This window comes from Alligator mississippiensis, chromosome 13 (genome assembly GCF_030867095.1).
Source record: "Alligator mississippiensis isolate rAllMis1 chromosome 13, rAllMis1, whole genome shotgun sequence".
In the NCBI taxonomy this organism is placed as follows: domain Eukaryota; kingdom Metazoa; phylum Chordata; order Crocodylia; family Alligatoridae; genus Alligator; species Alligator mississippiensis.
The window spans coordinates 14055901-14069439 of record NC_081836.1 but is presented as its reverse complement, the minus strand read 5'-3'; the positions used below and the strand labels follow the sequence as shown (position 1 = coordinate 14069439).

General features: G+C 41.7%; 1 protein-coding gene across 2 annotated transcripts in view; it reads left to right on the top strand.

Annotated features, from left to right (window-relative positions):
* MORN1 (MORN repeat containing 1) overlaps positions 1–13254 on the top strand; it is a 159102-nt gene extending 145848 nt beyond the window's left edge. Inside the window, exon 14 of one of the 2 annotated variants that reach the window (XM_006268004.4) lies at positions 12146–13254. In XM_006268004.4, coding sequence (XP_006268066.3) covers positions 12146–12273 — 128 coding nt within the window. In that variant the 3' untranslated portion in view covers positions 12274–13254. The remainder of the gene's footprint in view (positions 1–12145) is intronic. The other variant, XM_059716717.1, reaches the window with a different exon arrangement.
* The last annotated feature ends 285 nt before the right edge of the window (positions 13255–13539 follow it).

Sequence of the window (13539 nt, the reverse complement as noted above, 5' to 3'; positions counted from 1 at the left end):
AAACAGCATGCAATTCCAATACCAGCATAAGAGAAAGAGAGGGCTGAGGCCCTAACCCACACTAGCCTATCCCCAGAAAAGTGATGGTTGCTGCTCTTTTGTTGCTGTTTTAGTTTTAATGTTTGTTAGTTTCAGTTAATAGGAGCTGAACATTTGAAATAAGGTAATCATAGCTGGAATGTTTTCTAAAGCCGAAGGAGGAAAAACAATTGGCTGTGCTGTTGTAGTGTTAAACTATGATCTCAAAAAGATTACTGGATATGGCTAATTTTATAAATTGAGAATAGCCATATTGAAATGAATGAGAATATGAATTTAAGAATGCACATAAGTCTTTGCAGCATCACAACAAAATATGCTTTACTGTTAAATTAAAGATGAGCTTTTCCAAGAAAAGGACATTCTAGTATACTGGGACAGTCCGTCACCATGTAAAATTGGTCATTTGGCATACACAGAATTATTGGATCAGGGTAAACATGATTTTAAAAAAATAGTTTAGGGACAAGCTGTGGTGGTGATTACAGATTAGTGCAAAGCTGTTGCATTTTGGGGAGAATATTTTATATTCATGTACTATGTAAAGTGTTTTGTCAAAACTGGAGTCTTACCACTTCTCCAAAGCTGGAATGAAAAGGTTTTTATTAAAGTTTGATATTGGAGACTGGAAAATGGAAAAACACCTTTGAAATATTTATTCTTGGGAATAGGTGGTAAACAGAATCAATAATTTTAAATATTTGGAGGTTACTCCAGAAACATGGCATGGGAAACCATGTAGGAACCAGCTTTAAGTATTTATAACATTGAGAGTCATATTTTCTGATGTGAGTTTTAGATTTGACTTTAACTAGGAATCCCAGCGTGGGGGCTATACTCAGTCATCTTAACCAAGAGTAGCTTTTTCAAGAAAAGCCCTATAACCACTAGGACAAATGAGCTTCTACTCAGATTGAGTCCTAGCTTTGTCTCCCTTCCCTTCTATTTAAACCAGGGATCATACCTTGTCTTGATTTTATATAGCACACAAAGACCTCTAATGGCTGAATATTGTAAAAAAAAAAAATCGAGATAGGGGCTTGCAAGGAGCAAAGGTTTTTTCATGATATCTTTTATTAGCCCCACTGCAGAGCTGGGAGAGATGTTAGATGAGCTTTTGGGCACAAAATGCCCTTCTCCAGGTTCTGAGGAAACCCTTGAAAAAAAATCCATGCTTTTCACATATCTCTTGGACCATCATTGCCACAACAACATTCCCTCCCTATTTATAGGGGTCCAACAGTGCCTGGTTTCAGGCTGGCTGGAAATTTGGTCCTTAACATCTTACACCTGTTTTAGAAGTAGAAGAGTGCACAAATACCTTTTCACACCCACATGCATGTTGTGCAGTTTCATAACAGTCTCAAACACCATTCATTGCAGATAAAATACCTTATTTCAAATACCTCTTGCTCTCTGCTGTGCTCTTCAACATCTTTTATCCTTTGCCCTAGCCTTCCCTTGGGAGCTGTCCAAAATATTCCTGAGCTAGGAACTCTGACCTCTTCACGGACCAGACTACAACTGCCTCTTGCCTTGGGTTCTTCAGCTCTTGTAGTGACTGGCAGGGCAGAGCCAGAGCGGGTGTACCCATAACCTTCAGGGCAGTCTGCTACCTCAGCACCCAAGAAATGGGGAAGGGAGCCCTTTACAGCCATATTCTTCTTCCCACCACCACCCCACCCAGATCTACTGCAGAAGAGGAGGCTGGAGTTGTAGCAATCAAAAACAGGTTCTTCAAGTTATTCTTCCTGCTCTAACAGAAAGACTGGATTAAGAGATTAATCTAAAGCAGTGATTCTCAACCAGGGTGTCACAGCACCTTAAGGTGCCCTGAAATTCTTTAAGGGGTGCTGTGGGGTATAAGACAATGTTAGCACTGTTTGGTGTACAAACATGATTGACAAAGTAAACCCAGAGATTTTAAATAGGAATCCACAGTGTTAAAAACATTATGACTTATATTCTTTCTGAGTTCTTTGCAACATAAGAATTGTTGTACTATGTTCCTGTAATCAAAAAACGAGTGAAAAGTAAGAGCTGGCATTTTCCAAGGTGTGTCTTGCATCTAACAAGGGGTGCCTTAAGTTTTAAAAAGGTTGCAAACCACTGACTTTATTTAGCAACAGGTTTTGTAGTTGCTCCACAAATCAGCAAAGTGTATGTTTTCTTCTCATCAGGTAGCAGGTCCTTGGGCAAAGGTTGGTCATTAGCCAGCCAGCCCTTTTTTCAGGACAGGCTTGTGACAGTATTCTGTGTGGAACTTAAGCACTTGTACTGAGTTATAGAGAAGAGTTTCCCTGGTGGCTCAGAGCACAGTACCACTTATTCGTATTTATGAATGTTAATGCCCAAATGCTTCACAATGTGGTATTAAATGTGACTTTTGGTAAGGAAAGTAAGAAATATGTATTATACAGGAATCTGCAGCTAAGTGTAAATATCTAGGTTTTCAGGGCATGATGCATCTGCTATTGAATGTGTGCTGGGTCTACCCTGACTAGTGGGCTTTGGTCTTTTCAGTTGTAACATGCACTGACTTAATAGATAAGGGATAGGTTATGTTGTGTTTTCTGCTTCCTTGTATTTTGCCTTCAGACTACATGTCTGCATATTGGGCTCTGATTCTGTTGAGTTTCATGATCTAGTGATAATGGAGCAGGATTCTTGAACTTGTTTTAAATATCAAGCAATTATAATAAGCAGCAGAAGGGTAGAATCTGCAGGACAGACTTGTGCTGCTAAGTTCTACAGTCATCCTGACATTTTGTGTGAAAAGACATTTCATTCCATGGCAATGTGAAATCTGTGTACACTTGGTGCTGGATCACACAGCAGCTCTGCATGTTAGAATATTTAAGTGCTCTATTTCATTGCTACACGATACTATCTTGTATAGCAGGATCCTTTTAGTGATTGGATTGAAAGGTATCTCCCCTGGCTTTCTGTGGTGTGACAATATACTTCATTGTATCCTGAGAATCAAGAACTGAAAGGAAAATTAAAACTATAAATAAGAAGCTGAACTACCCCATTTTTGTTTTTAACTCTTACTCATCTTTAATACAAATTAGCAGAAGTTTCAAAGTGCTTCTTCCAAGAGTATAGTGTTAACCCAGGTGCCCTGGCTATATTCCAGGTTCGATAATAACATCCTGCCCAGCCATATAACCCTTGTAATTTTTATTGCATGTAGTATTCTTCACTTCCACTCCTAAATTATCATATGATGCTACATTTTGCACCAGAAGAAGCTTCATGTCAGATGTGATCCTATATCATTTGTAACATGTTTTGAGATTCATCAGTATAAAAATCACTATATGTAAAATCCTTACCATTGCACTTTTATTTCCACATCAGGTCTATTGGCTATACTTTTACATCTTTTTCCTGTTAATACATTAAATTTAATACAACACAAGGAGGCAGTTTTAGTGTGCTTTTGCAGATCACCAGACAAAATGCTTTGTCAGCCAGGGTGTCATAAATAAGCACTTATTTAGTTGAAAATCCATTACTATTGAGTCTCAGTTAAAACTCCATTTCTTTCAAGTATCTTACCATTTTCTCAACAGTTTAAACAACTTGCATTATGCTTTGCCTTTTATACAGAGATTTCACAGGGATCTGTTAGAAAGATTTGTCTAGTTACTGGTCCAAAAGCCAACTTAAACTGATTTTATAATTCTCATATCTTTAAGAAAGAGATTCAGCTAGGCAGAATAAAATTCCCTGTCCACAATCCCAAAGGCTTTGTTCTATTTCACAAGAATACACTGGAGTCAGATTCTGACTTTTGATATGCACCAAGTGCATGACTTCTATTGTTATCAATGGGAGTCCCTTGCATCTGCAGCCAGAAAACACACTCCCCTGATAAGAGACTTTTAGGATTAATTGCTGTAGACAAAATAAAATCAAATATTTAAGAAACTTGGTTCTGTTTTCTTGCTGCTTTTTTACAGTGTAACTCATTCCTGCAGATATTTTTCACTATGTAGAGAAATTCCCAGTCTGTGCAAAAAAGAAGGAAAAAACTTGTTTTAATATATTTTCTGGTGCCAAAATATACAGAATGCTAATGTGTCACAAAGGAAAGGTATGGAGAATAGGAGTGTTTCTAAGGCAACAAAACATTTTTATTTTAGTTCCCATTCACTTTTATAATGGTTCCTGTTGCTTTGAAACTCTCCAGGCATATTTAGGCAATAAAAGGAGCAAATAACTTTCTTTCCTCAAAGTCTTTTATTTGTGGTTCTCCATATCTAAACCAAAAATGTAACTGCTTGGATGGTTGATGAAGTCACCCTCTGTTTACACAGCACCTTGGTGACTGCTTTAAAAGCATGTACCAATTTTATTACTATTATTAATCCCAATTATATGGCATGGCATTTCATTTTGTATGGCATTTTTCATGCAAAACGTCTCCCAAATGCTTAAGAAAGTTAATAATACAATGTTAAGTACTAGCACAAGGAGGGAGAAATTAAGAGGTGGGCAAGGGCTGAGAGAAGTTTTCAGTTAAATTTTGAAAACAGATTGGACCTATTTTCATCTATGTGAAGGCCCCTTAATACTTTCACTGCATTACATTTCAATCCACTTTAAACTCCCTCTTAGAGTATAATTGAGAACCAGGCCTGTTATACCTATATGGCAGAGGTATATGTGAAGGCAGGAGCTCTAGAGAAGGTCCCCCTCCTTCCCCCCCCCCACCAGAAAGGGTGATTTTCTTTAGGCTTAAAGAGGACTGTTTTGTAGAATCCATGAAGAATTTTAAAATGAAAGGAACTGGATTGAACTGGATCCTGAACTAAACTAGGAGCCAGAGGAGTTGGCTAAGTGTATGGGTAATCTGGATCATGCTTTTTTGTATAGTTGCAGAAGTGGCAGCAATGTTTTGCAGATGCCTGATTCTGAAAAACTGAGCTTAGGTAAGGCCACTGAGAAATGTGCTGCCATAGGTAGGATGAAGGGAATGAAGGCATAAGTCAAGATTTATGCAAAGTGCTTACTAAGCCTTCACTTGTATGATCTTTACAGCTTGTCAAACTTACCCCAAATTTGTATACATTTTCAAACATGAATACATTGCATCGGGGTGCTCAAACCTCAGCTGCTGGCTAGATTCAGCCCCTGGCACTTTGTCATCTGGCCTGAGGGGCTCCTACCCTCAGACTGGCCCTGTGTATGTTCATTCAGCCCACAGGGCCAACACTGAGCACCACTGCATTACACAGTTAAAACTATAGGTCTTTTCTATTATTAATTAGAAAAAATATTGTCCCAAACTCGACTATCTATATTTCTTCTTCCTTTCTCCTATCACCAGTCATGGTTCTTGCACACTTCCGAAGTTTCATTCTGAAGTGTACTTTTCTTACAATAAAGCAGAATCAAAAGCATAGTTCCTTTAATGCATTTAAACTTAGACTGACAGGGCCTGTGCAATTGTTATTGTAACATACAAATACCAACATACTCATTGACTCCTACAGAATCTCTTGTCTGGGGATTTAGTCTTAGTAACAGGAGAATTTGTTAGTTGTAGGTAGCTGTTCTGGCCTTTGAGTACAGAAAATGGTAGGGGTATCTATGTATGACCACATATACTTCTAGATCAGTGGTTCTCAACCTTTTTAGATTTGAGGCACCCTTTGTTAACCTCAAGCATGTCTACACAGGGATGTATGCATGCCTAAACTTAATGCACCTTAGCAGCAGGTGCTGTTCTGCAAGTGCAGACACTGCAGCTGGAGTGGCGATTCCAGCAGAGGGGGCAGGAGGTGCGAGGGCTCCTATCAAAGCATAGGGGAAAGGTGCCCCACAACTCCCTTCAGAGAGAGGGGACAGGGCAGCATGGGCAGGGCCTTTGCTAGCAGCTCCCTCACGCCTCTCTTTTGGAGCAGGGCTGCTGGCCAGGCAGTGCAGCCCTGCAGGGGCTGGTTGCTTCACTGCCCACTTTCTAAGGGATAAAGACGCCCTTAGAAGCCTGTTCTGGGGCTCCCACCTGGGACAGCAGACAGGCTGGGACTGCATCTGCCCCCAGTGCCCGGCACAGCTTTCCCTGCTCCACCCAGCTCTGTCCTGCGCAAGCACCTGGCCTCCATGCCAGACACTACAGGTGGGAGTGGTGGTATCAGCTCCTGGGGGCTCTGCGCAGTTCAGCCCACAGGCTAGGTACAATGCGGCTGGGAGCTTGACCTTGGATCAGGCAGGCCAAGGAGAGAGCTGAGCCCCCGGCTGCCTTGCGCACAGCCCTCAGGAGCTGACACTGCCTCTCCCGCCTCCAGTGTCCAGCATGGAGGCCAAGTGCTTGCCCAGGGCAGATGTGGGTGGAGCAGGGAAAGCTGTGCCAGGCACTGGGGGCAGATGTAGTCCCAGCCCGCCTGTTGTCCTGGGAGGAAGCCCCAGTGCAGGCTTCTAAGGGCACCTGAATCCTGGGCAGGCAGTGAGACGTCTTGCCCTTTCAGGGCTGCATTGCCCAGCCAGTAAAACCTACCCCGAGGCAGAGGCATAGGGGAGCTGCTAAAGCTCTGTCCGCACTGCACTGCCCCCTTCCCCTACAGGGAGTTGTGGGGGGACCTGTCCTTTGTGCTTTGACAGGAGCCCTCATGCCTGCTGCCCCCTCTGCTGACTTGACACTGACAGGGACCTCTGCTGCTAAGAGCTGCTCCAGCATCTGTGTCTTGGAGAACAACACCCACTGCTTCTTCGTGTTGGCAGTGCAGAGCCCTGTGGGCTTGGCTCTGGCCCGCTCAGTTGACATAGCATTAAGGTTAGGGTTAACATGGGTTAAGGCGCCTTAACTAATTATGCCTAAATTGATACTTGCTTTATGCAGGTGTCAAAGTTAGGCATGATTAGCCTAGGGTTGCCATTTTTAAGATGCATTAAGGACACACATGTGTAGATCCATGTCTTTAATGTGCCTTAAAAATGGCTAATTAGCCTTAAATCGCCACGTGTAGACGTGCCCCTCAAGATACGCCACTCCTGAGAAAATGCTAGCCCTTAGTTTTCACTTACTTGTTGACTGCTGAAACATAGTATAGCATTTTTTGTTGTTGCAAAGATCTCAGAAAGACCACAACAGGTCAGAACATATTTAACACTATGAATTGTTTTTAAATCTCTCACTTTATCTTGTGAATCATGTTTGAACACTTAACAGTGCTAACTTTGTATGACACCCTTCAGAGATTCTAGAGGCACCCTAAGCTGCCTAGAATAAGTGTTCTAGATAAAGGAAAAACTCCTTGTAACTGGGGAAAGAAGTTCACTTCTAAATAAGTAATGTAATTCTGTATAAGATTACAACATCCAAAAGTACTTACTGGAATTCTTAAGGACCCATGCAGTCACAGCTCCCTTGCCTCCTTATGCTTTTACAGAAATGGTTAATTCTAAGATTTAATTACTTTTTAGATCCAGAAATACTTCCCTTAAAATTAAAAAGTTAGACAATCAGACAGCATTGTTATTTTTGTCACTGGAGTATATTTCTCCCTGTAGCAGGAACTGCAGGCTTTATTAATCTCATTCAAGGCACATACTATGAGTAGCACAGAAAATTTAAAAAGAAGACTCTAATACTATAGTGGAAGGTAATAGACCAGAACCAGAATATGTAGTAGATATTTCCCTTGACATTTAATTGGATCCTGCTAACAAATGCTCCCTTCACATACAGACGTAGAGGTAGGTGAAGTATAGTGAATGGGAGAAGAAAAGGGGACCCTTAACCCAAGTCACAATTTAGAGTTCTGTAGGATTTTGTTTCAATATCCTTGGCATGTTTGGCTGTACAAATAGGATGCTTTTAAAAAAAACCCTTTGCTTACCATGACTTCAAGGCCCAAAGATTTAGTAACAAGCTATGAGGTTCATCCCCTCTAGCTTGTTACTTGGGATCACGCTTTAATCCAATTCTTGAAGTCATGCATCCATATTGCAGGGGTATGCTTCTATAACTGACACTAAAAATCTTGTTTTGCTCCATGTGTGAATCTCCACTGATGCGTGTAGGAGATTTGCATGAAAAAGAACCACAGTCTCACACCCTGATTATTCTGTAAATAAAAAGTGCCTTTCTTTCCCAGCTGCCCATGCAAGACATATAGTAGCTAACAAGCATTTATTTCCTAAATGTATCCAGCCTCACAGTCTGTAGGAGAAAACAATCTGAAAATTTTTTTTGGTACTTAACATCTGCTTTGACTTCCACAGATTTTCCAGCAAAGCTTTTCATGGTACACAAAAGACATCATACTTGTTTTTTACAGGGTCAACTCAACCTCCCTTTCTTTTGAGGTGGAAAAATTGAACTTTCATGAGGTTACTTTGTATCACAGTTGTTATGGAGATTTTCACCGTGTAGGTCTTCTTTGCTCTGTATGGATGACAAAGATAAAAAGGTCCTTTTCACAATAAACACAGCTTGACCCTATGTCCTTGGTCAAAATTTCCCTCTTCTTCTCTAACTTCCTTTGAACATGCAATGTTTTATAGACTAGCCTAGCCATGTCATCAATCTATCCCAGAGATGGCTACATCTGATTGGTCCAGTATATACATAGGTCCTGATCTAACTTTACACATGAGTATTTGCATTGAAATTGTTGATAATCGTGTGCATAAACACAAGCATATTGTAAGTATTTACAGAACTGAGGCTATAGTGTTTTACAGTCTCTGACATTAAGATTGAAGGGGTTGGGGGGATTAACGCCACTGCAAGCCCGCTGGGCAACCTTCGTAAATTCTGCAAGCTAAGGCACCCCTACCCTAGCCCCAGAACGATCTGTGGGGAAAACAGGTGCCCCCAGTGGGACACTTGCCTGCCTATACACCAATGCTAGGAGCTTGGGGAGTAAACAGGAGGAACTGGTCCTCCTGCTAAATAAGAATGACTACGACATCATAGGGATAACAGAGACCTGGTCGGACTCCACCTATGACTGGGCCACAGGTATAGATGGCTATACCCTGTACAGGCAAGATCGTGCAGATAAAAGGGGTGGGGGTGTAGCTCTCTATGTCAAGGACAGCTACACACCCCTGCAAATTAACATTGGCACCCAGGAAGGACGACTGGAGTCTCTCTGGTTTAAAATACATGGGGAATGTGGCACAGGGGACATCATGGTAGGAGTCTACTACAAACCTCCTAACCAGAAACAGGAGCTGGACCAGGAATTCGCCAGGGAACTGGCTGAGGCTGCATGCTCTCGATGCATGGTTGTCATGGGAGACTTTAACTACCTGGACATCTCATGGGACGAGCATTCGACCAAATCCGATGGGTCACAAAGCTTCCTCACGTGAATGAATGAGCTCTGCCTTACTCAAGAAGTCTGTGGGCCCACAAGACATAAAGCATTGCTGGACCTGGTACTGGCCAAAGGGGATGACCTAGTCAGTGACCTAAGAATCAATGGGAAGCTGGGTGATAGGGACCACGAGCTGATCACCTTTACTATCCATTGCAAAGCTGGCAAGTCGCTCAGCAATACAGAAGTCCTTGACTTCAGGAAAGCTGACTTCGACAAGCTCAGGAGGCTCATTGTCAAGGCCCTAAGGGACCACGACTCAACAGGAAGAGGAGTAAAAAGAGGAGTGCTTGCTCCTCAAGGGAGCAATCCTGACAGCTCAAGGGCCATCCCATCTCGGAGGAAGGGTAGCAAAAGGGCGCAGCAACCCCCTTGGCTCAGCAGGGAACTAGAGGACCTCCTACACTTCATAAGAAAGACTTATAAAGGATGGAAGGCTGGAATTACCATCAAGGAGGAGTACTCAGCACTGATCCGTACCTGCAGGGAGCAGATCAGGAAAGCCAAGGCTGCAACCGAGCTCCACCTGGCTTCACATATCATAAACAACAAAATGTCCTTTTTCAGATATGTAGGGAGTCAGAAAAAAAAGCAAGGGTAAGACTGGACCCCTACTGAACCAAATGGGACAGCTGATACCCGACATCCAGGAAAAGGCCAATCTACTTAATGGGTACTTCGCTTTGGTCTTTCATCAGTCTAATGGGACCGCCCTGCCTAGCAAGATGCAGGATGGCTAGGGTAAGGGTGTATTTATACCCAGCATCGGTGTTGATCTAGTAAAGGATCACCTTGAGAGGCTGGACACCTTCAAGTCAGCTGGTCCTGACAGATTACACCCTGGAGTACTCAAGGAGCTGGTGGGTGTCACAGCCCAACCATTGGCAAAAATATTTGAAAACTCATGGCACCCAGGTGAAGTACCTGAAGACTGGAAGAAGGCCAATGTGGTACCCATTTTCAAGAAAGGGTGGAAAGTAGATCCTGGGAATTACAGGCCAATCAGCTTGACTTCAATCCCTGGTAAAATTCTGGAGAAAATTATCAAAGAGACCCTACTGGATAAGCTGGCTGAGGGCAACATCCTGAGGGATAGCCAGCATGGGGTTTTCATGGGTAGGTTTTGCCTGACCAATCTCATCTCCTTCTATGACCAGGTAACATACCACCTGGACAAGGGAGAAGAGATTGATGTCATATATCTGGATTTTAAAAAATCCTTTGATCTGGTGTCCCATGACCTTCTCATGGAAAAATTGGCCAACTGTGGCCTCAGCTACACCACAGTCCAATGGCTGGGAAATTGGCTCTGAGGTCGGACCCAGAGAGTAGTGGTCTATGGTAGCGAATCATTATGGCACTCCATGACCAGTGGCGTCCCCCAAGGCTCTGTCCTCGGACTGGTTCTCTTTAACATCTTTATCAACGATGTGGACATTGGTGACAGAAGTGCACTGGCTAAGTTCACCGATGACACTAAACTTTGGGGCATAGCATCCTCACCTGAGGACAGGCTAGTGATCCAGGCCGACTTGGATAAACTTAGTAAATGGGTGGATACAAACCTGATGACATCCAATACTGATAAATGTAAGGTACTCCACCTCGGGGGGAAAAAACCCCGCAGCATGCTTATAGGCTTGGCAGTGCTACACTTGCTAACACCACTGCTGAAAGAGACTTGGGGGTCATGATTGGCCAAGATGAACATGAGCCACCAGTGCGATGTCGCAGCTGGTAAAGCTAACCAAACTCTGGCTTGCATCCATAGATGCTTCTCAAGTAAATCTCAGGATGTCATCCTCCTGCTGTACTCGGCCTTGGTGCAGCTGCAGCTGGAGTACTGCATCCAGTTCTGGGCTCCTTAATTCAAGAAAGATGTCAAGAAGCTTGAGAGAGTCCAGAGGAGAACCACATGCATGATCAGAGGACAAGAGAAAAGGCCTTATGATGAGAGGCTGAGATCCTTGGGACTCTTCAGCCTGGAAAAGCACAGGCTCAGGAGTGACCTGGTGGCAGCCTATAAGTACATAAGGGATGTACATCATGACCTGGGAGAACATCTGTTCACCAGAGCGCCCCAAGATAAAACAAGGACCAATGGTCATAAACTCCTCCAAGACGGTTTTAGGTTGGACGTAAGAAACAATTACTTTACGGTCCGAGTACCCAAAACCTGGAACAGATTCCCTCCAGAAATGGTGCAGGCACCTACTCTGAACTCTTTCGAGAAACATTTGGATGCTTATCTTGCTTGGGATCCTTTGACCCTAGCTGACTTCCTGCCCCTGGGGCATGGGGCTGGACTTGTTGATCTTCAAGGTCCCTTCCAGCCCTAACATCTATGAAATCTATGATTCTATAGGAATGTAGAATATTATGAATGTATATTATCATAAATAATCAACTAAATTACCTTTGTGGTGGTAGTGGTGGTTTTGCTATTTTAACTCCATACTCTTTTGAGAGATTACTATACATGCTAATTGACAGTTCCGTTAAATGTCAGCACAGATTGTCATACTCTCCATTAAATGATGAAATCATCTCATATTTTTGCTTTAACAAGAATAGAAAACAAGCAGAAACATTTGTTTTTGCTTCTGATCTTTCATGTGTATTGCACATTATATTTCATATATAAAAATTAATACATGTGATGTTAGAGTAATTTAGATACAGTAACAGTTCTACCATTATTCCCTGTTTTATTTATTTATGTATTTATTTAAAATGTTTAATTCCCACATTTCCCTTATCTCTTTCAGGCAAGTATGTGCTTATGGTCCATGAAGTGACCATACCCCCATTTTTGGGCAAGACTCTCCCACCAGCCTTCAAACTCTTAAGGGTTTTGCCAGAGAAAACCAAAAACAAGAAAGCGACCAGCAAGTAAAGAAGGAACATAAACATACAGGAATTCACAGGCTCTGTCCAATGCACACTGTAGTTTGTGAAGATTTTACCACTGAGTACAATAGGAGTTGGACTGATCCCTTGGGCCTCAGTTGCATGTAGGTTTTGCAAAAAGGGGTATACTAACAGCAAAGAAACAATTGACCAACAGAGATCCATTTCACACAGTGTCCTACCTAGTCACATTTTAGATGATACTAAATCTTACATTTTAGATGGTATTTATGAGATGGAGAGAAATGTCTTTGATTAATCCTATTTTTCATCATTATATAAGTTGTATGTATTTTTAACAAAATTCTATTAAAATAAACTGAAAATTCAGGCCACAGTTTGATCAGATAATGATGCCATAAAAACTGGTGAACCATCTGAACAGCTAATGGATAAAATAATATATAGCAAATTAACTTTTATGACCATGGTGATCACCTCTCTAATAACACATTTATGAATATATTGTTTTGTGGATAAAAAGTCTTGTTCAGCTAATTCACATGAAAAACACCCATTGACTAAAAGATGACAACCAGACAGCTGTCTTGTCTCTTGAAACTGGCTTCTGTCTTCAGTGAAGGAGGATCAAAGTTAGATTAATTATTCCAGAAAAGCCATTGCCAAATAGTCCATAAATGAAGCTAAACAATGGTAGAGAAGTGTTGAGTTCATGTGATTGGAACATATTTGGGTTTGATGAGAGTTGCCACTGAACATACAAAGTGTTTTCACGCCAGCTAAACAATCAAGATTCAATTGTAGAACACCTGAAAGTTGGCAAGCAAAGAGAAAAGGACTGCGTTCTGATCAGAAAAGGGACAATCAAAACAGAAAAAGATTTGAAGAACATCTCTAGAAAATCAATACAATTAGTATTTGACTAGGGCTTTTCAGTGTTGAAAATGAAACTTTAACTGGAAAAAGTATGATGGGAGAATGTATATTAAAAAGGCAAATAGGATGAGTTTTTTGATGTGTCTATTCCTTGATCCAGAATGCTTAATTTCCAGACATCAGTTCAGCTTTCCAAAAATTATTTATCAAGATTAAATCCCTAGCTGATATCTGTACTAAGTGCAGTGACTGACTACAAACTGCATAGAGCCTTGATAAGGAAAAACGATCTACTGGCTTTATATGCTGCCAAATACTGGAATGTTCATATATTCCCTGTCTCAAAGACTTTCATTATTTCACTTGAAGAATAAGCCAGAGATCCTCTGTTGGTTTCCACAGTTTAATCTGTTGC